The 27,972-nt window shown below is 31.8% G+C and overlaps 2 protein-coding genes across 2 annotated transcripts; one reads left to right on the top strand and one right to left on the bottom strand.

Annotated features, from left to right (window-relative positions):
- Positions 1–1,908: 1,908 nt before the first annotated feature.
- LOC132742494 (cathepsin Z-like) lies at positions 1,909–9,818 on the top strand (the record flags this gene model as incomplete). The annotated part of the gene is given in 5 exon segments (XM_060730934.1): positions 1,909–2,027; positions 2,457–2,681; positions 4,154–4,304; positions 7,504–7,669; positions 8,371–9,818. Coding segments are annotated over 5 exon segments (802 nt in total), but the record flags the coding sequence as incomplete, so codon positions are not given.
- An 11,024-nt stretch (positions 9,819–20,842) lies between these two features.
- Positions 20,843–27,611, bottom strand: LOC132742493 (myogenesis-regulating glycosidase-like). Its single transcript, XM_060730933.1, has 4 exons — positions 27,575–27,611; positions 26,384–26,505; positions 22,073–23,802; positions 20,843–21,191 (listed from the first exon to the last, which is right to left on the bottom strand). The coding sequence occupies exons 2-4, from the start codon at positions 26,416–26,418 to the stop codon at positions 20,932–20,934; spliced, it is 2,025 nt and encodes a 674-aa protein (XP_060586916.1). The 5' UTR covers positions 26,419–26,505; positions 27,575–27,611; the 3' UTR covers positions 20,843–20,931.
- Positions 27,612–27,972: the final 361 nt, after the last annotated feature.

The raw sequence follows: 27,972 nt of genomic DNA, 5'->3' as shown, positions 1-27,972 counted from the left end.
TTGGTTCCAAAAAAAAAAAAAAAAATTGCCGCCTTAAAAATATAGAAGTTAACTTATAGTATATTAAAAAGGGGGCAAATTTTTTTTTTTCATTTGAGACAGGTATGTATATTAATAAATATACCTGTTTGAGATACTCGTGCCTGTGTCCACAATAATCCTAAAAAACGATTCCTGTGTAATACTGAATAAACAGTGTGTCACCCTGTTGAATTCTCAGCTAATTTGCATAAATCGACAGGGTGACCAGCACCATTCAGCCTGTTCATGTTTTGTCTTACATAATAGCTTCCAGTCTCAGCTGAATTTATTATATGCTTGTCTCAACTTAGCTAAGCAAAATTAATTGGTAAGTTTGGGAAATTATTCGGATGCATCTACTTTGCACTCTGAAGGTAATTAATATTACCTGTAGTTATTAATTGATTGAAACCTTTTTTATTTAGAATTAAATTATCTAATGTAAAGAAAAAAATTTAAAAAGCAAAAAAATATACTTGGTTAAAAGTTTCCATAAATGATTATACAGACTGCCTTGTGTCTGTAGTTTATTGACAAATTATGTTTACACTGAAGTGAATAAAAATGATTATCTTTTGAGTAAAGGGTTGAACAGGTATGAAAGTAAGTTATATAGACATTTAATTATAAGTATTTATTGATATATTGGTGTATCGTTCATACTTATCTGATATCAATATATTGTTGAATCAATGACAGCTCTAGTTTTAAATCCATTTTTAACAAATTTATTGGAGTCATACTGTAGAAAAAAATGTCAGAAATTTACCATTTATATTAATTTTTTTAAGTACACTTGACTATTTTATTGTAATTACCATTATGTTTAATGGGATTTTAAGCAACAAAGTTGAAATAGCATTTCAAAATAACAGTAATTTGGACAAATTTCAACAGCTTTGGCATTGAATGATATCTTATTTTCTAAGCATAAATCAAAAGAAAAAATACATTATTTATTGACACTTAGGCCTGCATGACAAATACATGGTCTGATTGCTTGTGCAGACAAGTTGCGGTGCACATGACTTGTAGATATAGATAGTTACAAAGTATTATTCGATCATGTGATACTAGATAGATGTTATGTAAATTAATGCATAGTTAGTCAATTACTTGATAGGATTGAAGTTAAATTGTTTTGTGACAGCAATAAAGGTTAAAGGGACTCCACTCAGATTTTTGACATGACGGGATTGGAAATATTTTTCCAAGATTTGTTTAGCATTAAAAGTAGGTCTGGACCAGTAACTTGTGTGCAAATTTTCAGATCATTCCCTCACCCCGTTTTCCCTTAATAAACATTTTTTATAATATTTTGCAAATTGACCCAAAAATGAAAAACAGTACCATGCTTTTCACTCTTATCTTGCTAAGAATCGGTAAAAATTACAACTTTTAATTGATTTCAGAGTATATTTTTTTTATTTTCCTTCGCAGATTTTTCCATTTTAACTGCTTCACTTGATCTATGAAAGAATTCAAAATTTTATGTTTTATGCTTTCAGGTTATTGGCCAATGAGTAAAAGTTTTTAAAACTAATTTAACAGGACACCAAACAAAAAAATCTTTTGAGAAATAAAAGCATTTCCGTAGCATAAAGGGCCTTTAATTTTGAGATGTTAAGATTTGGAGCTTGATCAAATTGAACCCTGACTCTTGTACTATACCTGTTTAGCTTTGGGTTTTTAAATTTTATAAACTCAATGGGGCATATATAGCAATCAAACAGCCATTATGTATAATATTATAAATGAAAGTTCAATTTAAATGCCTGTAGTGGTGATGATGGAAAAGTTGTTAAATGGAAAGTTGTATTTTTATATGTAAATAGGATTCTCTCATAAGTTTCCTTATTAAAAATGTTTATCTTGCCGTGCTTTCAGAACATATGACAGACCTAGTGAGAAGCTGCAACCTGAAGATCTACCAACAAGTTTTGATTGGAGAAACAAGGATGGTAGAAATTACGTCAGTACAACAAGAAATCAGCATATTCCTCAATGTAAATAAAATTTCTTGATTTTTATGCTTTCATTTAGTCGCCTCTTTCCATGTAGTTACATCCTTGTCAGTTAGGCTATTTTAACTAAATAGGGGGCCATGTAACTATAAGACAGTTTACATCATTCAGTAACAATTGAACAATTGGGCCAATTCTATGTTAAACAAAAGAATGTTATAATAGTATTGTCCCATATTCTATTTAAACAGCATGTCTATCTGAGCAAAAAAAATTCATGGTTTATGAATTTAATTCTTTTATACATAATGTAATTTTGGTAAAAAAGAAAAAAAAAACATATATACAGTCGCAACCATGTTTCTTCATATGATACCAGAAGTTTAGAGAAGTAGGCCAATTCATGATAGACCACAACACTATAGTTTAAGATGTATTTAGTATTTAATCCTATTCCTATTTCTAATATAGATTGTGGATCATGTTGGGCGATGGGCTCTACCAGTGCTCTAGCTGATCGGATTAACATTAAGAGAGGTGGGGCATGGCCTTCTGCTTATCTCTCTGTGCAAAATGTGATTGACTGTGGAGGGGCGGGATCTTGTGAGGGTGGAGACGACAGAGGAGTGTATGAATATGCCCATAAGTCTGGTATCCCAGATGAAACTTGCAACAATTATCAGGCAAAAGATCAAAGTAAGCTTTTTACTTGAATATTTTTTTAGAATATATTAAATTGTATGTGTTGATTTCTCTAGATTTACTGTTGTATTAACCTACTGAATCAATTTCATTGCCCATGAGAGTAAAAAAAATCATTATCTTTTGAATATTGGTCATTGGAATTTGCATCTTGTTAATCAGTCATTGAAATTTGCACAATTTAATTGGTCAATGGAATATGTTATCTATTAAAATGGTCATTGAAATTTGTTTTCTGTTTATATCTGTTAAATTAGTCATTGTAATTCTGGTCCTTGGCAGCTCTATGTTATGCTGAGTTAGCCAGGAAGTGTAGCCATGTTCTACTACTTAATTAAATCTTTCAAATTTAATATTACATGTACTTTGGGAAGTGTTGATTATCATTAGTGATTTTCTATGCATTTTATTTGTCAATGTAGTACAATTTTTTGTAAGATTTTTTCACAGTAAAAACATCCAGAGTCATTTGTGTTGTATTCATTTTCACAGTAGTGTGAGGCAATAATTTCAAAATTGGCAACCTGAAATTGATTCCACCGGTCCCATTTAGAAAGATGACTGAATATATTAAATATTGTGTTGACATTATGAATGATAAGTTAAGATTTTATAAAAATTCTATAGGAGAGGAAAAAAATTTTATACCAGTTATGCAAGTGCTGATAAGAAATAAATGTCTAATATATATGTATATGAGGTTGTGTAATGCTGTACCAGTGTCCACATAACTGGATCAAATTACCATGATAAGTGATATGTTAACTAACTGGGTAACCCAATACAATACAAGTTAATCAATTAACACAGATAAATAATATCATTCACCATAGTATGTCAGTCATAGTTATCAAATTAAATACAGTTAAAAATGTCAAGTTGCATTACAAAGGACAATTATTTAATTATTATTAGAAAGTCATCTATTTAACTAGAGCAGTAATGCAGTGATAGGACGGTTGTTTTAGAATAAAGAGGTCACTGATTTTTTAGAATAAAGAGGTCACTGATTCAAGTCATATCAGGGACTCTGCTAATTTCCTTGAGAAAGAAATGAACTTCATAGATCATAGTATAGAACCTAAAAGAACAAATTAATGAAATTCCTGATAAAGTAGATTGCACATGTGTAAAGTCACTGCCTAATTGAAAAATACATACATTACATTGTACATTTATTCAGGCAACTTTTTCGTCATAGTAAGATGTATTTCAATACCAACTATCACAGGATTTTTCATCTGAGAAGGGGAAACGTTTTTTTGGAAATGGATAATTCCCCTGTCTGTTGGTATAACACAAACCAGTGGTAGTGGGCATGAGTGATGTTGCACTTTTTCATTAACCCACATGATTGTACAGACTCAATCGAACCGAGTCTGCAATTTTCGTGTAATTTTGTTGTGATTAATGCTTCTGTGAGGTCACATTTTATCCAGATTTTTGTATTTTATTTATTATTTCAGAATGTAATACATTTGATCAGTGTGGTACATGTACAACATTTGGTAAATGTAAAAGTCTGTCAGTGTACAACGTAACCAAGGTAGCAGATTATGGCCCTGTGTCTGGAAGAGACAAGATGATGGCTGAAATATATGCAAGTGGACCAATCAGGTTTGTTTTTATATAACTTTATTTGGCCGGTTAAACCAATGAGAATTATGTTGACATAAAATGCTGTTAGATATACCAACACATAATATTTTGGCTCATTTAACCGGAAGTAAGACATCTAGACCCCTTGACTTCTCGACCCCTTAGGATATTAAGATGACATCTAGACCCCTTGACTCTTAGACCCCTTGTAAGATGACTTTTCGACCCCTACTGACTAAGACATTTCGACCCCTGTTTTAAATGTTAGACCGTAAAAGAACCATAAATATATTTTGAAAATATTGTAAGACTTTTATATAATATTTAATTTTTTTCTTTAAATTTATATGTTTTTTTGAAATATTAGTTGCAAAATTTACATTTTTTAAATTTAATTTTGGTGATTAATAAACAAATCACAGTTTTTATTTGTTTAATTATTGACTAAAATCGGATTAAAGTCCCGTGGTTTAATGTAATGGTGCTAATTTCTAATTACGTCATTAGCGCATTAAGTAACAATCATTTTTTAGATATATAACATCGTGCGTAACAAATAATCTTTGATGTTATAGAAAGTCTTTGCTAATTACTTTCACACATTTTTTAATCATATCATTTACTCAAACTTGTGACGATATACATAAAAACGCGAATTTTCTACATCAATTCAGTTTTATTATTAAAATTAAGCGTGTTTCCTATTAATATTGCCTCATAAATAGTGAAGGAATAGTATTACAGACTTTTTTGTGTGTATATTTCTCATAATCATATTACTTTATTAAATGATAATTTATTAAATGATAATGTCGGTTTTGTGTATTGCGTGCGAGGAGACTGTTCGTCCTTTACAACATGCCGTCACATGTGACATTTGTGAGAAGGTGCAACACAGAACCTGCAACACTGGTTAGTAATGTTTCATTTTTCAGTTTATTGTTTTGTAAGACGTGATAATAAATGTTACATTGGCAATGAACGTTTATACTAAATGAAATATTGAATTGTGTGTAATAGTTTACGGAAATGTAATTATTGACTGCGTAATAATTAACGGAAGCTGACCCCATATTTATCAAAGTAAAAAAATACTATCAGTAATTTTAGGTAAATGATATAGTTGAAGATATATTTATTGACTGACTTGGTCTGTCAGATATTTACAAAAATATATATGACTCACTACTAAAACAATTAAAATTTCCTTTTTTGCAACAGTGAAAATTAGAATGAGTGTGCTTCAAACTGTATCCAATAAAATTATTAAATGATAAAGGATTTATTTTTGATACACATTTAATCGCTTGCAAACATATTTTGACCACAAAAAATGAAAATGACAAATCATCATACATCTCCCGTGTGCTTGTTTAACATGTATGTGTTTAATCCGTGACACGTGATAGGATAAACACCGGCGCGTGCCGTTAAATAATCAAATTATCGGTATTACATGTATGTGTTTATTCAGTGACACGTAATTGGATTAACACCGGCGCGTTCCGATACTAATCCGATTATCGGTCATTAGAAAGGTATATACATGTATTATCAATAAAACATAATTTTTTTTTTTAAATTTTGTTATCAGATGAAAAATTTGTATTTTGCAGGTATCAGTAGAATAGATTATTACAAGGCACGTAAACGTTTAAGCGTCGTACAGTTCACTTGTAGTATTTGTAGTGACGCCCCTTCAGATGAAGCAACACCTGATCTATTCGACGTTACACGTCATGCGCAAGATACGTCAAATGTCACTGACAGGTAATGCATTGAAAAAAATTTAATTAACATAAATGCTTATCACGGTGAATAAATATCAAGTAAATATATCTGCGTGTGTATATGTATTTTCGTGTACTTTTTAAATGTTTTTGCAATATATATTATATCTACGATTTCTTCATATAAGCATGCTAACATATCCTCTGTATTGAAGGGAAGTGAACAGAAACATGGACGCAAAAGTGATGGACCTATGGGACATGTATGACGCTCATGATGTTGTTTGTGAGGAGTTCCTTCTAGAAATAGGGTCGATCTACGGAAACTTCTAGACAAGGAAGTGTGTTATTGGACGCTGTAGAGCAATAAGACATACAAAAATACAGTTTGAAAAAGTGTATATATTGTAAATAATGTAGTTCTTACATACATGTATATAAATAAAGTGATAGTGTCTGCGTTTTCTATGTATTGTTGTTTCAATGTAATGTGTGTATGTAATGTGTGTATATGTATATTTATTTGTGTTACTGTGTTTGTAAAAAATATACATAAATTATTAATAAACGGCTGAAAATGTTCTAACCTAGTCATTACTTTGTGTTTTATGTAATTAAAGCACGGACTTTCCTAATATAACAATACATTAATTAAGGGGTCGAAATGTCCGGTATATTTAAGGGGTCTAAGTGTCTAAGGGGTCTAAGTGTCAGGGGTCGAGATGTCTTAGGGGTCGAGGTGTCAAGGGGTCGAGGTGTCAAGGGGTCTAGATGTCATACACTCATTTAACCAATCAGAATGGTTTTTACATAAAATTTTGGTAGAGTGAACCATAAATCAAAGTTTTGTTCAGTCATTTCTTGGATAAATAGAAGACTTTAATTTGTTTTGCATAAAAGATTGCAATATATTTCACAGAGTGGAAAGCATCTGATGCAGTAATTTAAATGGGTTGCATATATAGCTTAAGGGAAAAAAAAGAACAGCAAGAGTTTATGAATGAAATATAAATTCATGTGATATGCAATACAAATTTTTTTTTAATATTATGTACAAGTGCTTTCCCCAGAGCTTAGCCATTTGACATGTAGCATCACCTTGTTGTCTACACCAAAAGTTTCATAAATTGTGGTCCAAATTGGTACTGACAATGAAGGGGGGTCACATAGTTTACATAGACCTACATGTATATAAGAAAAAGTCTTTTTGTGTGAAAATAGTCAATGCCAAGAGCTCAGATTTGATCATGCAGGTCTTCTTTATATACTTGAACTGTCGGCTGGATTGTATATTTTACAAAATTTTGAATAGTTTAAAGAAGCTTGATTTTTCTTCTTCTTTTTTTGAACAATTATTTTCTCATCTTTAGATATACAGCTGTCAAGAAGTAATGAAAGAATGAATGAAAGAATTGAAATATTGACCCTATGGAATCTCTAGCTTCATGATTACTTTATATGATAGAATTGTGAAACTTGATTTTCAGCTGTGGAGTAATGGCTACAGACGGTCTTGAGGCATATAAAGGGGGAGTGTTTCAAGAATACCACATGTTCTCAGAGATCAATCACATTATCTCAGTGGTAGGATGGGGCGTGGCTTCAGATGGTACAGAGTACTGGGTTGGCCGAAATTCTTGGGGAACCCCTTGGGTAAGATACTTCAATTTTTTGTATAAAAACAATTTGGGAAAATGTGTTTACAATGCCAAAACTTTTTAAAATTTTGTGGCTATTAAAAACATCAAAGATCTGCAGCTGACGAAAAGTAAGCATCGTAAGAAGTTCGGTAGCAGTAGGATGTAATGTGGAATACGAGGCAACACAATAAATGCATACTTCCTGTCCACCATGGTAGTCTGAAAATACACATTGTCTTTTGTTTTTATTTATCAGGAGTTATTTTATCCTACAATTCTGTGTTTTCTTATTTTAACAGTTACGTTTTATTTTGTATCAATAAAGTATTTATGTGGTATTTTATATAAGTGTTTTACCACAAGTCCGATGATCTTTTTGATATAAGAATGGTAGTTATCAAACAATAGAATTAATCTTTCATGATTTACTTTGCATTTTCATGAATTCTAGGATTTTCACATTAAATAGTCAAATGATGCCTGATAAAGAGTATCATTTTACTTGAAACTAGTAGCAAATAAAATTATTAAACCCAACTTGGAATTGTATTTGTATTCCTCACCTTTTTCATTACAGTTTGAATAATCAATGTATGAAATCCATGTATATTTCATCTTTCATGCAACCCTTACTGGTATTTTAATCAAAGCAACGTAAGAACAAGTTTAACATTTTTATTAGATAACTGAAATGTTCAAACACAATTATTTCAGGGTGAGAATGGCTGGTTTAGAATTGTAACAAGCAAGTATAAGAATGGAGAAGGTAACAAGTACAACTTGGCTATTGAGTCACAATGTGCCTTCGGAGATCCCATTGTACCTAGCTCTCCTTACCATGTGAACCAACCGTGATAATCTGCATATTTAAACGGGCCTTTTTTTTTCGTGATATTTTCTTACTTTATTCTTAATTTTACATTATATACAATGAATATTTCCACTAGATTTCATGACACATGTATCTGCATGTGCCACCAAATTTTTTTTTGACTTCTTAGTGTACAGACACAATCAAAGTGAGTCTGCAATTTTCATGTAATTTTGTTGTGATTTATGCTTCCGAGGGATCACCTTTCTTCCTTATTTTTCTACAATTATTTTTTTTTTAAATTTCTATGATGTGTGTAACTACATTTCCACAAAATTACATATCTGGGTATGGCTACCAAATTTTTGTGATCTCTTTAAATTTATCGCAAACTTTGATTAATACTCATGGCAATGTACCGGTAAATACAATGGACTTGGTGCTTTAAATCTGTTGAACAAACAATATTTTGTGCTAAACAATTAAAGGTTGTTCAATAGTTAGTGATCATTTAAGTTTATTGTAAATTGTTTTATTATTAATTTTGTTCTTTTTGCAGAGTTTGACTCATGTTTAGATACTTTAGAAACAGTTTGCCTAGTAACTTTATTATAGTCTGTCGTATGTCTGAGGAAAGTAACTTTCTTTTATTTACAATTTCTTTAGTCAACATAGTTACATACTGTAACAAAGAACTTTATCCAGTATATGTCTATTCTTACCAGAATCAGACATACAGGTGACTTTTCTTGCATTCATTACATACATGCTTACCTGTATAAAACGGCTTTTTTCATAATCCTTACGAAGCTCCTTGTATGAAAATAAGTATGTTACATAATATGCTCATTGTTTTTTCCTACCAAGTTGAGCTAAATTAGCTATTTATTTAAAAAAAATTGATTTTCATAATGGAGATTCACCAATTATTGATAACAGCAAACATTTTCGGATAAAATATTTAAACTGAAATCGAAAAAAAAACTACCCTAATCTTATTATCAGTTGAAGGATACCAATACATTCCAAACAACATTTCTGTGGGTTACTGATTGTTCTTGTGGTATGAAATAATCATGACAAAATTAAAGCTTTGTTAACTTTTAGCTGTACATTCACCATTTACACTTGCATAGACTTTATTTTACTGTTAAAGCCCAATATTTTTTCAGTATTTAGAACAGGTCTTTTGTTGTGAAAAACAAAAAACAACAACATTATACATGTAGATCTAGAAGTGATGTAAAATGTGCAATACCAGTTATGCTATGCAAGTTTTGTGTATTTAAGAAAAGAAATAAATAACTTCTAAGTGTTGTTACAGAGTTCATCAATAAATATTTTTACATTTTACTGTGTTTGGGTCTTGTTTTGTTATACATGTGAAATACCCTTTGTTTGTAAATGAATTATGTATACATGTACTATAAATATTTGGCATGAAATAACTGCTTGTAAACCCCCACAAAAGTTATGTACATCATACTGCTTTTGTCAAAATTGACCCTGCTTAAAGGTTCACCTAGATAATTCTATATAGACATACATGTGTAAAAGTCTGTTAATGAATTATGTACAGCATAGGTATTTGGCATGAGTTCTTTGCTTATGGTCCTCCGAAAAAAGCTATGTACATCATGTCCATTGTGTGAAAATTGTTCTGCTCCAGTCGCAGTTAATTTCTACTTACATAGGAACACACATTTAAACCCTCTTGTTGTAAACTACAATGCCAAGAACTTAAATATAATCGGCTTGAAGCATTGCCTAGTGCATCTCTACTTAATTTATATTGGTATAAATTACATCCCTAGTGGTTTCAAAATTATGATGGACTTCTGTATAAAAATACTTCCAAGTCTTCATGTGGTAAACTACAATGCATAGAGCTTAAATATTTTGCATGTACAGAATTAATTTAGTTCAATTGTGTAGGAAGCTAAAAGCTTATAAACAAACTCTTAAACCAGCCAGTACTGCACGAGAGTAAATGCTCAAAGAAGCAAAGGCTTTTTCTTAATTGGGTTTGAACCCACACAAATAGCCTGGGGTTTGAACCCACACAAATAGCCGAGTAGACAATCAGTCCATCATGTTAACTACATGTCCATGTCATTTGTGGCAAAGGGTGTATGTGTGTGTGTATCTACAACTCATTCAAACCTTGTTTTTGTAATAACCAATAACTATAGGCTTCTGGTCAAATAAATTACATAAAATCACATAATCAGTAGATCAGACTTTAAAATAAGACATTAGAAAAGAAAGTGGCTTTTACAGTTTTTAGTTTAAATACTGTTTTATGTTAAAAACTCGAGTGTGAAGAAATCTTGCATCTTATTTTGAACTGCTCTGTGAGTCTACTTCCTACAACTTACCAGTACTGGTTTTAATTGAGGAAACAAGGATACTCGCCAAGTAGTGAAGAAACATTCTGGCCAATGCTCTCCGTGTCAGAGTATTTTATGTAAAATTTTACGCAAAGAACAGGAACGCATCTCTTCAATATTTTCATTAAAAACCTTTTTTTCTTCTTTAATATTTTCAAACATTTATTCTTACACGACCCGCATTTTTCCTATTTAACATAGAAGAACCAAAAGTGTGTGTTATTATGCTATAGATCACTGTTCTATATTTAGATATGTGACATAATCATTATACACGTGACGTAACCACTAAAAATGTGACGTGCTGACAATAAGTACGAAAACAAATTGGGCGCAATTTAGCATAATATCAGGTACGGCAGCATTTATTTGTTGATGATGTGTTAGAATCAAAATAATATATCCAAATCGGTGAGCCATCGATATATCCAAATTGGTGATTTTATTGCTTGATAAAATCACTGTTGTCGTTCGAAATCCAAACAGTGATGTTATTGAGCAATAAAATCACAGTTTGGGATATATTATTTCTTAATTAACCTAGAGAAGTAATAAAAACAGGAAAATCAGACTGTATAAATCATTTTATTCACATCAGAAAGTATGAAAAAAATGGAATATTCTGATAAATAGAAGGAAAAAAATACAAATTTATACATGAAACAATAATCATGTGACTGACTGAATTAAATAGCACCTAATTGGAACACAAAAATAATAAATACATGCAGAACTTAAAAAATTTATATACCATCATATAGCATGGCAGTTTTAAAGATAAACAAACATAATACTCGTATATGTACTAAATCTTCCTCAAATTTTACTTTAATTACTGATGCATGTATATTAATCACATCTTTTACTCACTGTTTTTATTTTTATCTTTTTTATTTGTACAGATCTATATTTAATCTGTTATTATATCTTCAACATGACCTTATGATCAAAGAAATTGTTAAGAACTGAATAATAGTTTGATACATTTTATAATATTTTCTATTGTGAGGGCAATTCATCACTTTAGTGTACAATACTTGAATCATGAATACATGTTATACCCCGATACCATTTTCCCTAGGAAAAACTGAAAGTTTAGAAGAGTTATTAAAACAGAACCATATCCAACTGATAAACAAAATTTATAAAAACAAGAACCGGTTGAACCGGGTGATGCTCCCCGAGAAGGTTCTGGACACAGGAAAGTATAAAAAAATAAACAAAGGGCAAAAACTCCAAAATTAGGCAAGGCAGAGTTATGTTTTTTTTGCACTTCACTTCTATTCAATGAGATCTATCTATCTATAAAGTTTCCTGATGATATCTCTTATAGTTTCAGAGTTATGTCCCGGGTAATATTCAAAGTGTAAAAATGAACAAAGGGCAATAACTTCAAAATAAGGCAAGGCAGAGTAATGATTCTTAAGCACTGCACTTCTACCCAATGAGACCTATCTATCTACAAAGTTTCATGTTGATATCTCTTATAATTTTAGAGTAATGTCCCGGACAAAGTTCAAAGTGTCAAAATGAACAAAGGGCAATAACTCCAAAAGTAGGCAAGACAGTGTTACAGTTCTTGTGCACTGCAAACCTACTTAATGAGATCTATCTACCTACAAAGTTTCATGTTGATACCTCTTATAGTTTTAGATTTATGTCCTGGACAAAGTTCAAAGTGTGAAAATAAACAAAGGGGAATAATTAAAAAAAATAGACAAGGCAGAGTTAAGGTTCTTGTGCACTGCACACCTACTCAATGAGATCTATCTACCTACAAAGTTTCATGTTGATATCTCTTATAGTTTAAGAGTTATGTCCTGGACAAAGTTCAAAGTGTAAAAATAAACAAAGGGGAATAATTCAAAAATTAGGCAGAGTTCTTGTTCTTGTGCACTGCACACCTACTCAATGAGAACTATCTACCTACAAAGTTTCATGTTGATACCACTTATAGTTTTAGAGTTATGTCCCAGACACAGTTCAAAGTGTAAAATAAACAAAGGGAGATAATTAAAAAATTAGGCAAGGCAGAGTTACAGTTCTTGTGCACTGCACACCTACTCAATGATATCTATCTACCTACAAAGTTTCATGTTGATACCTCTTATACATTTAGAGTTATATACCGGACAAAGTTCAAAGATAAAAAATAAACAAAGGGGGATAATTCAAAAATTAGGCAGGGCAGAGTGACGGTTCTTGTACACTGCACACCTACCAAATGAGATCTATCTACCTACAAAGTTTCATGTTGATAACTCTTATACTTTTAGAGTTATGTCCCATACAAAGTTCAAAGTGTAAAATAAACAAAGGGGAATAATTCAAAAATTAGGCAAGGCAGAGTTATGGTTCTTGTGCACTGCACACCTACTCAATGAGATCTATCTACCTACAAAGTTTCATATTGATACCTCTTGTTGTTTCAAAGTTATGTCCCGGACAAGAAAAGCGGACGGACAGATGGACAAGGCAGCGACTATATGCTCCCCCGAAATTTTTCGGGGAGCAGAAAAAAATTTCACAAAATGAAAGTTATGAGTGGCCAAAAATGCATTTGAGACAGTCATTTTGGACTTTAAATGACAACCCTGTAAGCTGACATGGTAAGCTTAGCAGATTAAAACAAATGTTAGCATTTATCATCACACAATCCAATAAACATACAGTTGACTCTCGGTAACTCGAAATCCAAGAGACTAGGTATTTTACTTCGAGAGAAACGGAATTCGAGTAACGTGGAACTACCGCCATTACGTTGACTTCGTACATGTATATACATGTACCTGATTGAATGTGCAAAGAAGTAGGTTTCTTATTGTTGTTAGCAGCAATGCTGCAATAATTAACCATTGAAATGACAGTAAATCACTTTCAACTACAAAATATAAATGAACAAAAATATATCATTCAAAATGTAATACATGTATATTAATAGTGAAACATAAACACACAATTATATTTGATTTAATTGATCATCGGACGAAAACGAAATTAGCAACTATCATGAACCGGAAGTACAAATTAATGTATGCAATATGACGGAACATTAATTATACAAATATCATTTACGTTGATAATACACATCAATACCTAGGCTGTTATTTGACTAGACTGTTATTTGACTAACACCCGTCAGACTGGCACGAGGAAATGTAATTAAATTTTAATTTAGTTATCTAACTGTTAAAACTAATTAAGTCGTGAAACGGATTAAAGACACTTTTACGACGTGTTAATAATACATGATGACCGGCAATTAAAAATTACTATGAAACGTGTAAATCACGAGTGACAACATCTCACCTTGACGTCGCCGACCTTTGATCAGTCGGCTGTTTTCACACTTAGACTAATTGAGATGAAAATATGTGGACTTTAATTGACGGGACCAAATTTTCTTTTCGACTAAACAGGAGTCTCGGTAAGTCAAAATTTGACATAAGCGGAGTTAAAATACAAAGATAAAGAAGGAAATTTGACGGGACTTTAGAAATTATTCGACTAAGGCGGAATTTTGAGTAAAGCGATTTTGACTTATTGAGAGTCAACTGTATTTCGACTTTGTTAAACTAAAAGTAGGATTTCCCAATCGTCACTCATGTGTTGTGCTTTTCCAGACTTTTCTGGAACAATTATAAAATGAACGAAATGTATTATATAAAAGAAGACCCTCTTTCTGAGTGTGAACAAAGGTTTATAAAGATTTGCACCATGTTAAACAATGTTAATGACTTTAAAGACATTGCTCTGTTTTTTAAGTAAAACTAGAAATGTGTCATCATGCCACGGATGCCCCCGCATGCAGCCAAAATTTCAGATGGTGCATTAATTATTTTTTTCATTGTAAGTTCAAAGCCCTTTAAACTTTAAAATGTTAACACAAACCATTTTCATACAATGTTCAAGGCACTGAAATTATTCAGTCTTAACCTTTTAAAAATAGCATATTGCATAATTGTAGCCAAAATAATGGCTAAAAGTATGAGTGCTGAAACTGAAAGTTCAAAATTTTTCCAACATTCAGGAAAGATAAGTTTGTCTAAAATCATTGAACCACGACCAAATTCAAACTTAAACTGCTTATTCCTAAGATGTATCTATATTATTTTCAAAGTGAAAGGGACATAACTCTGCCAAAAAATCATCAAACCATGACCAAATTCCAACTTGACCTGCCCATTCCTTTGACATATCCATATGTCAAATTTCAGTTGAATATGTAACACTGTTGGGTAGATAATGAACAAAAACTGTAAATTTCATATTATTTTCAAAGTGAAAGGGGCATTACTCTGCCAAAAATCATTGAACCATGACCAAATTCGAACTTGGCCTGGGCATTCCAAAAACATATCCATATGTCAAATTTGAGTTGAATGTGTTGTACCATTGGGGAGATAATAAACGGAAACTGAAAATTTCATATTACTTTCAAAGTGAAAGGGGCATAACTCTGCCAAAAATCATTGAACCATGACCAAATTTGAACTTGACCTGCGCATTCCTTTGACGCATCCATATGTCAAGTTTGAGTTGAATGTGTTGTACCTTTGGGGAGATAATGAACGGAAACTGAAAATTTCATATTGTTTTCAAAGTAAAAGGGGCATAACTCTGCCAAAAATCATCGAACCATGACCAAATTCAAACTTGACCTGTATTTTTTTCATGACATATCCATATGTCAAGTTTGAGTTGAATGTGTTGTACCTTTGGGGAGATAATGAACGGAAACTGAAAATTTCATATTATTTTCAAAGTAAAAGGGGCATAACTCTGCCAAAAATCATCGAACCATGACCAAATTCGAACTTGACCTGTATTTTCTCATGACATATCCATATGTCAAGTTTGAGTTGAATGTGTTGTACCTTTGGGGAGATAATGAACGGAAACTGAAAATTTCATATTATTTTCAAAGTAAAAGGGGCATAACTCTGCCAAAAATCATCGAACCATGACCAAATTCGAACTTGACCTGTATTTTCTTCTGACATATCCATATGTCAAATTTGAGTTGAATGTGTGCAACCGTTCTTAAGATAATGAACGGAAACTGATGATGACGGAATGACAGAAGGACGGAATGACGAAACAGGGTAACACTATATGCCCCGGCCATTACATGGCGGGGGCATAAAAATCTTCAAAATTGTCATTTCGTATATAAGAGTATAACAACACAATCATCAAATACTGAGCAACTAAACAACAATGTTATATCAATAAACAATGACATTAAAGTCTTAGTGCTAGAGCTAGAAAGGTTTATTCTAATCTAGCAATTATATATTGGAAATACACAAAATATGCCAAGAAGATTTATGTCTTTTGATTTCTCAACTTACTTATGATCTTAAAAAAAACATCATTAAACAGCACCTTTTTGATAACACTAACACAAAATACATATTTTGGTTTACGTTTAAAGATCAACATATCTGTTAACATTTAGTCACTAGACATGTGGGTTATCTAAGGTCTATGTCATGCATTTATTGGACAGCAAAGTAAATGCATATTATGTCAATTTGGTCGTACTTTACTCGACATGTAGAAAAAATTAACTTCAACGCTAAACCCCATCTATTTGGTTATGGCAATGAATTATCCTTGACCAAATTCAAAGAAATTTGATCAATATCATACATATCATTGTAAAACAGTTTTATAAATTCTAGCAGACACATGGATGAATAAACGGACGGATCTACAAAACAAACAAACAGGAAAGAAAAACATTAAAGTAAAAATATCTAAATCGATTCATTTATGATTAGCAAAGCTTACAGGAAAATAATTGTCAAGAATATAACATAAGACAGAAATGACATGATCATACACGAATACATAAATATAATGCACTGGTATATAAATGCACGAGTTTCCATCATAATAATTTATACATAATCAAATGCAATACATAGTTTTGATTGGTCATCAGATTGTTTTTTCCCTCCGAAATGCATAGGTTATAAAAATGGGCAAAACCCGTGGAATGAATTTATTAAGCATGAAAAAAGTAAACAAGAGGGCCATGATGGCCCTGAGGTCGCTCACCTGTATATAGGCTCCACCCAACCCCCCACCCCCCCCCCCCCCAATGTTGCAGGGCCAATTTAACCCAAGGGCTTTTATTTGCACAAACTTGGTAGACACCCATAAGAAGATGTTTCATGCTAAACATCTAAGCTCTAGCTCATTGGGCTTTTTAAAAGTAGATTTTTTTAAAGTTTTTACTATACACATATAGTTAAAAACAATGACACCCCTGGGGCCGGGCCAGTTTTGACCCCAGGGCTTTTATTTGAACAAACTTTGTAGACACTTACTAGAAGATGTTTCATGCTTAATATCTAAACTCTAGCTATTTGGGTTTTTTCAAAGAAGATTTTTTAAGTTTTTACTATATGCATATAGGGAAAATCAATGACCCCCCGGGGCGGGGCCAATTTTGACCCAAGGTCTTTTATTTGAACAAACTTTGTAGACACTCACTAAAAGATGTTTCATGCTTAATATCTTAACTCTAGCTATTTGGGTTTTCTCAAAGAAGATTTTTTAAGTTTTTGCTATACACATATAAGGAAAATCAATGACCCCCGGGCGGTGCCAATTTTGACCCCAGGGCTTTTATTTGAACAAACTTGGTAGACACCCATTAGAACATGTTTCATGCTAAATATCTTAGCCATAGCTCTTTGAGTTCTTTAAAAGAAGATTTTTTAAGTTTTTACTATATGCATATAGGGAAAATCAATGACCCCCCGGGGCGGGGCCAATTTTGACCCCAGGGCTTTTATTTGAACAAACTTGGTAGCCACTCACTAGAAGATGTTTCATGCCAAATATCTAAGCTCTAGCTCTTATGGTTCTTTAAAAGAAGATTTTTAAAGTTTTTACTATATGCATATAGGGAAAATCAATGACCCCCTGGGCGGTGCCAATTTTGACCCCAGGGCTTTTATTTGAACAAACTTGGTAGACACCCATTAGAACATGTTTCATGCTAAATATCTTAGCTCTAGCTCATTGGGTTCTTTAACCCATTATTTCATATACACGCCTTTTAACGCCTTTTTCACCCCCCCCCCTTTTGTTGTCTCAAATGGTGAAAAAATGCCTTATTTACACCCCCAACACTTGTTTTTGTTTGAGAAATGTTGTTAAAAAAAAGTGACCACTTTTTCGGCGCGGCCCCCCAACCAAAAGATACATCAGGGGGTTGCCAGAAGGGGGATGTGCCCCCTTCTGTTTGGGGGGTTTGAAGGGGGGGCGGAGTCCCCCTCATCGCCAAGAACATTTTGGACTTGTGAGAGGCTATAAATGACCCCAGATTGATCATAAGGTAATGTGTAACCAACGCTGAAAAGCATTTGACTCTATCTCAATCCTTTGAGAAGTTGCAGCACTTTGAAATCAATTTTGATGGAAAAATCAACGCAAAATAGTGATTTTTGGCAATTTTGAGAAGTCCCCTTGTTGCCATGGTAACAGAAAATTTAAGTCTGAGCATGTTGTTGCAAGGGCAATGGTCCAGTCAACCTTTGTGCCAATTTTGATTAGTGTGGAAGCAGTTTTTATAGTATTATAGCAATTTGAACTTGTAACGGGAGACTTTTCAATGAAAACAGCCATTTTTCACAAAATGCTCATGAAGTAATGGGTTAAAAGAAGATTTTTTAAGTTTTTACTATATGCATATAGGGAAAATCAATGACCCCCAGGGGCGGGGCCAATTTTGACCCCAGGGCTTTTATTTGAACAAACTTGGTAGACACTCACTAGAAGATGTTTCATGCCAAATATCTAAGCTCTAGCTCTTATGGTTTTTTAAAAGAAGATATTTAAAGTTTTTTCTTTCGGTTGCCATGGCAACCAGAGTTCTGCATGGAATTAAATTCTTTGAACAATTTTTAAAGGTGACCACCAAAGGAACATTCCTGTGAAGTTTGGATGAAATTGGCTTAGTGGTTTATGAGGAGATGTCATTTAAAGTAAAAGTTTACGGACGGACGACGGACGGCCGACGGACGGACGATGGACGGACGCCGGACGGACGCCGGACAAAAAGCGATCACAAAAGCTCACCCTGTCACTTTGTGACAGGTGAGCTAAAAAGGCACAAGAACATTAATTTTACACACAGATTAAAATATCTTAAACAATTTCAGATTCAAGAAAACAAAAAATATACATTGAATTTAGAATAAATTGCTTGCAGAAATTCTAATATCAAAACAAATTTTTAAATATTTTAGTATAACTAGAGTTTCCAATAAGCAGTCTGTTCCACTTTTCCCATTGTTGGACAGTAAACTGCATTTTGATTTAATGACCAATTTTTCTTTGAACAATGGAGCTTAACTATCAGGACATTCTGATTAATAAAGTTAGACAAAATCCAATGAAAGACCAAAGATGAAATGGTTACCTTACAATCGAAAAATATTAATTATGATATAAATACTATGCATATGCATTATCCACTTACAAAAACAAACCTAAATGGCATTGAATTTTAACCACATATAGTTTTACATGCACAACAATATTATTCATGATGTGTAATTAAAGATTTAAATATAATAGTTAAACTCAACACTAAAGTATCACAGTAACTTATAATGCTAATAAATTATTATTATTATAATGATAATCAAATGGTTTAATACAAGCTAGCAATAAGCATATGGTTTTAAATCATTAGTTTATAGAATATTAAGCTATATCTATTAAAACATTTTGATAAAATTTATAAAAAGTAGAATTATGTTGTTTCTACAATGTTATGGTTGATTTTTGAAAGAATTGTAACATAGAATGACCCTGCTATTTAACATACATGAATAAATTACATAAATAGAGTAAAATGTTAAAAGAAAAAAAAAATATTTTGCGACTTAAGTAGCGTTTTAACAATTTAGCAATGATTTGTTGCATGCACCATTGGCCGTTAATGCAATATATAAACATATTTTCCTTTCATTAAGGTATTTTGTAATTATTCTTTTTTCAAAATTCGAAAAAAAAAAAAAAAAATAGAAAAAAAATTGTGAATTACAGAAAGCAAATATATAGCTTTTATACTTTAATAACAACAGCAAACATTTTATTACATTATTATTATATTGCTATGGAATATGAACATTTAATAACAGAATTTGTCCAAGCACAATTGTTTGCTTTCAGATCCTTGATTGTGGGATATTGCCAATGGTTAATGCATGATCTATTTATGGAGAATTTCAATACATTTACATCATTATATCAAATCACAAATAATGAACAAATTCTTCATAAGATATAACACTAGTCCATTTTTACTTCAGATCTGTTAAACAGCAATACCTGGATTTTGAATGGTTTTAATGTTCTTTGACATTGAAAGTGAAATAAATGCAAAATTTGAACCATAAAAAAACATCAAAATTAATTGTTTGGCTGCATGAAAAAAATCTTGCTAAAATAACTTGGAACCTGAAAAAAATTCCACTCTGTGGACATCAAAGTAGAACCACAAACCTTACATAAATAAATTGGATAGCACTTTCTTGAATTAATTGGATAGTACTTACAATGTACTTGAATTAATTGGATAGCACTTACAATGTACTTGAATTAATTGGATAGCACTTACGTGAATTAATTGGATAGCTTTCTCACAAGAAAGCATCAAAAGTCCCTCACACTGGATTAGAAACCTATGTTGACTTTCATTCTGCAGATATCTGCATAAACTTAAATATTAAGCAACTCTGGAGTCCCTAATTACAATCAATGGTGTATTTATAGTAAAATGTCATAAAAGCCATGTCAAAATAAACGTAGGCAAGTGATCAGATCTATTGTTCTACAATGGTACTGTTTACTTTAAGGAATGTAAATTAAATAATAAATTTACTGTCTTTTGCGCACAATTTTATTTCTACAATTTACCCGGGGGTTAAATTTCTTTTTTTGTTTCCAAGGACAACCCCTCGAAAATGTCAGCAAATTAAAATTTCATGCAATAGACAATTAAATAATCATTTGTTTCCGGAGCTTTATTTAAAAACAAAAAATATTTTATGATTTTAATTTGACAAAAGTTGCCACTCGATCTAATGGAATTTCATACTCTCTAATCCAAGACCCTGCTTCAACTTCAACATTGTTGTTCGTATCTTTCCATTTACCATGTGGAATGTATATATCCCTCTGTGTCTGTCCTTTATGTAATATTGGAGCAACTAACAGGCTGTCACCTATCAGGTATTCATCATCAATGGTCATAGCTGTTGAATCCAATGGGTCCATCCACCACAGCGGCCGAATGATAGGAGTTCCTGAAATAATTTTAATTCAAAGTAGACTTGAAAGATACATGTTCTTTTTTTATTTCATAGGACAAAGTATAATAAATAGAGGATATTAAATGAGTGTAGTTTAATACTGAAATTATGAACAATTTGAATAAAATTATATTATGCGAGCCATTGGCGAATACTATTTTATTAAACAAATTTAATTAATTTAGTAATGAACCTACAAAAATATAATATTCTATTTATCACATACCCCCAAAAAAAGTTAAAACCGGTTTAAAGTGAAAAAGGAGTCATTTTTCATTGACGCACATACATGTATAGTATGAAGCTAACATTCAGTGCGTCTTAACGCTATGTTTGTATAACGCAAATGACGTAACGTCAAAATATATGCAAGGCCGAGCAATACAATTTTTTACGGAGCCACAAAAGCAATTATCTCTAACCACTGATTCAGAAATCATGCAGGAAAAGTTGGTCACTTGGGGAAAAATTGTTTCATTACTGGTTAGTTATCTTGGAAAATGGAAAGCCAGTTAGTTGGATCAATGGCAGAGATATAACAAAAAACATGTATTACAATCAGAACCAGAATAATAACCAACATGATTATTGTAAAAAAGAGGTTAAGAAATGGCTTTTCAAACTTTTAAATAAAATAATATATGTTATGGTTTGTCTCTGACTTTGAATTTAACATAATACAGACTTGACTACAAATATACTTTATCCATTCTCATATGATCATCTTACACTTACTTGAACCTTTAAATAAAATAGTAAATAAAACAGAAGGTGACAGATCTGACACTTTGTGGTTCAAATACTACATAAATACATTATGCAATTTAGTCATTAAGAGAGAGATTTTGCAAGTTGGAAGCAGGGTTTTTACTTACCAACATGTTCAAACTCCCTAGCTGCTTTCATAACCAATGGAGCTACAATTTCTTTATGTTGTTTTGTGAACTGTTTCGCCATGGTAACCACTTCCTTATCATATAACCATGGAGGATAAGAGAACATCATACATGGCATATATGCCGCTACACCCATCCACCTAATATACAACTCTCTCTCAGGTTTCATTCTTTCCGAATAAGACGAATTCACAGCTTTAAATGTACCTACACCTCCGATTGAATTTGGAATAGCAAACGGGTATCCCAGAATACCTAATGTCAATACAGATGGAATAACACTTTGAAGACCACCTGTACGGTCCCATGTAGATTTATGACCAGTTAACTGAATAAATAAACCACTCTGCTGACTTTTTGACGCAAAGTTCGATAGCGCTGTAAGATCCATCTTTTCTCCAATCAACATATAGCGTCTGTAAAATCTTTCTGAATCTTTCATATCTAATAAACTTGAGAAATTACAGAAATTTGAAACTTCATTTATCAAACGCAATCCACTGAAGCTGAAGTATTTCTTACTTTCCTGTAACTTTTCAATATACCATTCCATAACCTGATCATCTAATAGATTGATAATGTTCACATCTTCTCCTTGAACTTTGGTAACAAGAAGTTCACCGTCTTTATTGTGCATAAGCTTATTTTTGTCTGTGTTTTCTTTTACTCGTGCAAATGGAGATACTGGTAATACTATTTCTAACTTATATTCCCGTATATACATAAGAGCCTGTTGGGAGTTAGGAAATTTTGTTCTATCAAAAGGTTCACCGTCAGTTTTGGAAAATACTAAGCTATCATCATTTATATCTAAGATACTATTTTGAAAGCTATTTTCACTAATTTGTAGTGAATAGTTAAGTAAGTTTCCTTGATCAAAGGAGTTTCTGAACATTGGATTAGTTGACCAGAATGGGTTCAAGAAAAAGTCATCTTTTGGTAGTTTTAGTGGCAAGTGAATGTATTTCTTAATCACATAGCGGTGGACTTTACGAATATTCGCCGCTTTACATATTGTGTATTTTAAAACAGGCTTGTGCTGTGACTTGGAATAAAAACACATCAATTTCTCTCCGGACTGGTTCATGCTCACATCAATCGGAAGTGAACTGTCAACAATCACAGCAATTCCGGCCGAATTTAACCAGAACCAGTCTTTAACATTTCCGAATGTATTTGATGTGCCCTCGTAACTACGTAAATCATGCAACATGTACGGTTGTAAAGGAACTTTTGCCTTATTTAACGGCCATATTTGTTGATAAAGTAACGATCCACCATACCATGTGACATCTGACATAGAAAAACACGTATAAGGCTTAAAATTTTCAAACAACGGCGTCCATGTCAGAACCTGACACCTTGCATGCTCGTCAACTACATTGTCCACTTCAAGCTTCACTTTTGGATACCATGATGCACAAAGAAACTTTGAAGCATTAAAAACAGCACAGTGACTAGGGTGGCCTCCTAACTCATGGGAATCTGGCATTGAACCTCGTAAGTTGACAGTCTTCCCCTCCTTGTGAAAATACAGCCCAGTCTGGAAATCAAATTCTATATCACCTAGCTGAATCTCTTTGATTTCCTGCTGAAGATAAGTGAATGGCCTTCTTTTAAAGGATATGATAGCATATGTAAGAAGGGTGATAGTAAATGCAACCAGAAGCCAGAATCTCCATGTCTGCATAATCTGTAACCAGGGATACCTGAAGATAGATTGATCAAAAAGTTCACAGATTTTTTAAATTGTCACAGACTAATGTCTTTGAAAGATTTATATCTTGAAAATACCTCAATGCATAACAATCAGTATACATGAAATACCTTAAAAGAAGTACACACTGACCATTTCAGAATTAAGTATTGTCAAATCAAGTTCTTTTTGTCTCATTACCTTCTATTGAGTATTCCAATACCTTTTGAACAAAAATCATAAAAGGGAATGTGTTCATTTTATTTGTCTATAATCACAGATGACGTTTACTCAGGCTATGATATTATTTAGGTGTTTGAACAATTTTTAAACACCTCCCATATAATTATTTTTTTAGCCATTCAAGATTATGCCTTTCGATGATTACTATATTAAATATTAAGTTCAAACAAAGGATACCATGCAAAAAGAACTACATGTAGTTTTTGTTGAGTTTAAAAAAAATTCAATTATAAAATATACTGCTTAATATCTCACGGATTTATATTACAAGGATCGGACACTTCCGTTTAGCTTAAAGTCTCGTCGCGCGCATGCGCGGAATCGCACATAGGATAAAGGTGGACAGAATGAGAGATGGCGGAACGCGCGGAGTGCGAAATATGACTGATTTTCACAAGAGTATGTGGTGTTATTGCAGCTTTGTGAAAAATTATATACATATGAATGTATCGATACAGTATTATTTTGTGTCGCTAAAGTATTAATATATGAAAATATGCCGATAGAACGATGCAACGCTTAGTTAAAAAAGTACCTAATTTAAAAAATATTCGCCTATTGTTTAGGCATACTCTCTACACTTTGACGCCCTTTTACTTCAAGCACAAATTATTACCGCGATTCAGATTAAGATAATTCTTTTTTACATGGTTTAATGGGTGCATTGCAAAAAAATGTTTCTTGATTGCTTAAAAACTTTTAAAGAAATTCATGTTTGAAATTTGTCTTTATTTCTGTGAATTATTTCCAAATGATTTGTACATTTTTTATTTGATTACCTGTATATTAGTATAAATATAGTAAATATTCTACTAATTAGTGTATTAAATATATTTTCAGATCATTCTAGACAAGCGTTCATATATAGATGAATTCATTAGATTGGCAAGGAAGAAACTTTTATTTGCATACGGAACAGCTGTTTTATAATATTTTTTTTTATTTTGAAACAGATTTTTTTCATAGTTATCCTTCACAATTCACGTCAAATGATTTATTTGTCATATGTTTATTCTCATTAGTTTTCAAAGAAAGGGCTATACAAATTTAGTTGTATATTTTCTATTTCATTTATAAATGTTAATAAAGAAAATAGATTTACATTGTATTTATATATATCCTCTTCAGAATCATTTTCTTATCACACATTCCATGGACTGTAGTTAAAGACCGCGCACATACAAAATATACATTCAAATTCTATTTGTTTTTGAAGATTGAGTGTTGCAATTATCACATGTAACCTGGTAATGAAAGTTTGAAAATAAAGATTTTCAATTATCACTTGTTACCTGGTAATTAACCCCCTTCAAAAGTAATTAAACTTCAAAGAAATTTAAGCGCTGTGTAAAAAATAATCAAAAGTTACTTTTATTTCGCATAATACTGACTCAAACTGTTAAGATTTTTATTGTTTTTCTAGCGTAACATTAAAATTTATCAATAATATCTTTCTACAGGCAATCAAATAAAAAGAATATTTAAAATATACAAGGCCGGAATCGAGGCAGCCACACGAGAGTACTTTTAAAACTGTTACGATGATTATCTACTTCACTGCACCGACTTTTGAAAGCAGATTTACAAAAAAATAATAATGATATAAATGATGAAGGAAATTTAAATATTCTATGAATATAGCAATATTAAAATCTCGGCAATATTTTGTACTAAAAAATGAATAAATTTTCTTCACGTGTTGAGCGAATTGTAAAGCCCGCAATACATTTCCCGTAAAACAATTGTGCGTTAATAAATTTGACTACATAACCAAATAAATCTTAAATATTGCATCTTTGATCATCTGTGAATAACTTACATCGGCTTATTTTTTATTTTGAAATTGAATTTATAATGTTACCATAATAATAAATTTCAAATACCTGCTTTTTATATAAAAAATGTAAATTTACAGCGGATTTTTTTCAAGTTAATCTTTTAATCGTCGTTGCGGACAGATAAACTGTACCTTTGAAAAACAAATTAGATATTTGAATTAAACAAGTATTTTTCGTCAATATAAACTTTAAATTTCCAAAATCGGATAATAAATGGAAAAGCTATGTGGTATTTTGTAAAGTAGGTATCCGTTGCGAACGGGCATTTACGCTTAGCGCCGGTAAATTATCGATCGATGTACCTTTATCGGATGCACGACATGATATTTAAGCATTTATATAGGGTTAACTGGGAGTGTCCGATCCCTGTAATATAAATCTGTGATATCTAAAAACACTAAAAAAAACTTTTTCAATCTAAAGAAAATTTAATTTTATTACTTCAAAGGTAAAATCAACATGACCTGTTCAGGCATGTCAAGATGAAGTTTGGCTGTAAATGTGAATTCTTACCTAGATCTGACCCTTCTCCATTGTAGTCTCAGCATGACTAGTATTTGTGTGTATTATAACAACATTCAAACTCTACATGTCCTGTCTTTCATCCTTTTAGAAACACCATACATGTGTTCAATCTGCAGGAAAAAAAATCAAATTAAATCATTTATTTACTTTTTGATTTAGTCTACATATAACTAGATATCTTAAAACGGCACAGAAGACCTGGTTCTAGCTTCCAAAATTTCTTTATATGCTGTTTTTATTAATGTTCTTTTATCTATTACACATTTAAAGTTTTGGATCAGAAGCACATTTGTTTAACCTTGTTTTAATTCATAACTTTCCTATATGTCACCCATTGAACTTGAGAAACAGCATTGCTATAGTCTGAAACATTCAGAAATACACTGGTTTTCACATTCAAAGCCCACTGCATTTGAATATGACAAACCCGAGAGCAACGACAAACCCCGAGAGCCACATTTGAAACTGTTAGAAGTTTTTGTAAATGGAGCAAAAATGAAAGTTTTTATGTTAATTTCACATTTTGTGTTGTTTATATGAAAGATGAGCTTAAAATTGATCATCATCATGAAAAATAATGTGTACTAAATCAATGGACAAAAAGATTATGTGAAAATAATGGAAATGGAATCTATAGAACATTAGAAGTAATGATATCATGTTATTTTGAGGGTGTATTTTTTCAAGCGAATTTTTCTATCTCTGTTTATATATGACATTGACCACAGATATACGTCTATTCAACTCCGTGCATTGACATATGAATTTTTCAAAACCTTTTAAATTATGTTTTATGTTTAAAATCTTTTTTGTTTACTCTTCATCTTTATAAAATAATAAGTTTTCTCAGCCGTAAATGGGACAATACATTAGAAAACTCTACAAAAGTGACAGTAAAACTCCTCAGTCCTGGCACTTGATTGAAGTCTAGGAGGCGCTGGAGACTGTTGATGCCATATACCTTGGTAACACGTAAGTATGAAGCATCAATAATAATAATAAAAATACAAAAATAAGTCGCGAAATCTAATGACAAAATCTAAAAAATATAATATGACAAGAAAGCCAGTAAAATCAAATAAAAACTAAATTTTATGCTCCTATTTTTTTCATATTTTCATTCCATAAATTTGTTCATATAAGCTCGAAACAAAAATTTCAACAAAATCATGAACTTACACATTTTTTACATGATTTATCTACCTTTGTTTTAAAGTGATAAATGCCCGTTTACGGAACGTATTCCCGGTTTGTATAAATCCCGGTTTCGTAATCCGGGGTATTTAGTATGAACATATTTTCAGTTAAAAAAACTAAAAATGTTGTACTCTTATCAGTATTTTTATAATAGTTTGTCTCTTCAATTTGTTTTGTAAAACTACAGAACGGAGTACTTTAAGTTATAATTAGTTTACTGCTTTAATTATTACACTGCATACCATTTTGATAATTCCATAAAATCTGGGACATTTGATCAGGGTCTTTCAAATAGAAAGACCCTGCACAGATGAAATAAAATATCCGTGTGGTTCTTTAATATAACACATTCTAAAGCAAAACAATTAATTAAATAAATA

This window comes from Ruditapes philippinarum, unplaced genomic scaffold, assembly GCF_026571515.1.
Source record: "Ruditapes philippinarum isolate M1 unplaced genomic scaffold, ASM2657151v2 ctg391_1_1_1_1, whole genome shotgun sequence".
Classification (NCBI taxonomy): domain Eukaryota; kingdom Metazoa; phylum Mollusca; class Bivalvia; order Venerida; family Veneridae; genus Ruditapes; species Ruditapes philippinarum.
Note: the sequence above shows the minus strand (reverse complement) of the source record. Positions and strands in the feature narration are given on the sequence as shown.

Coding starts and splice junctions, on each gene's coding strand:
- LOC132742493 (XM_060730933.1), bottom strand. CDS start 26,418: ATGCTGAGACTACAATGGAGAAGGGTCAGATCTAG. Junction 23,803..26,383: donor TGGAGAAGGGTCAGATCTAG/GTAAGAATTCAC, acceptor ATCTATCTTCAG/GTATCCCTGGTTACAGATTA. Junction 21,192..22,072: donor TAGGGAGTTTGAACATGTTG/GTAAGTAAAAAC, acceptor AAATTATTTCAG/GAACTCCTATCATTCGGCCG.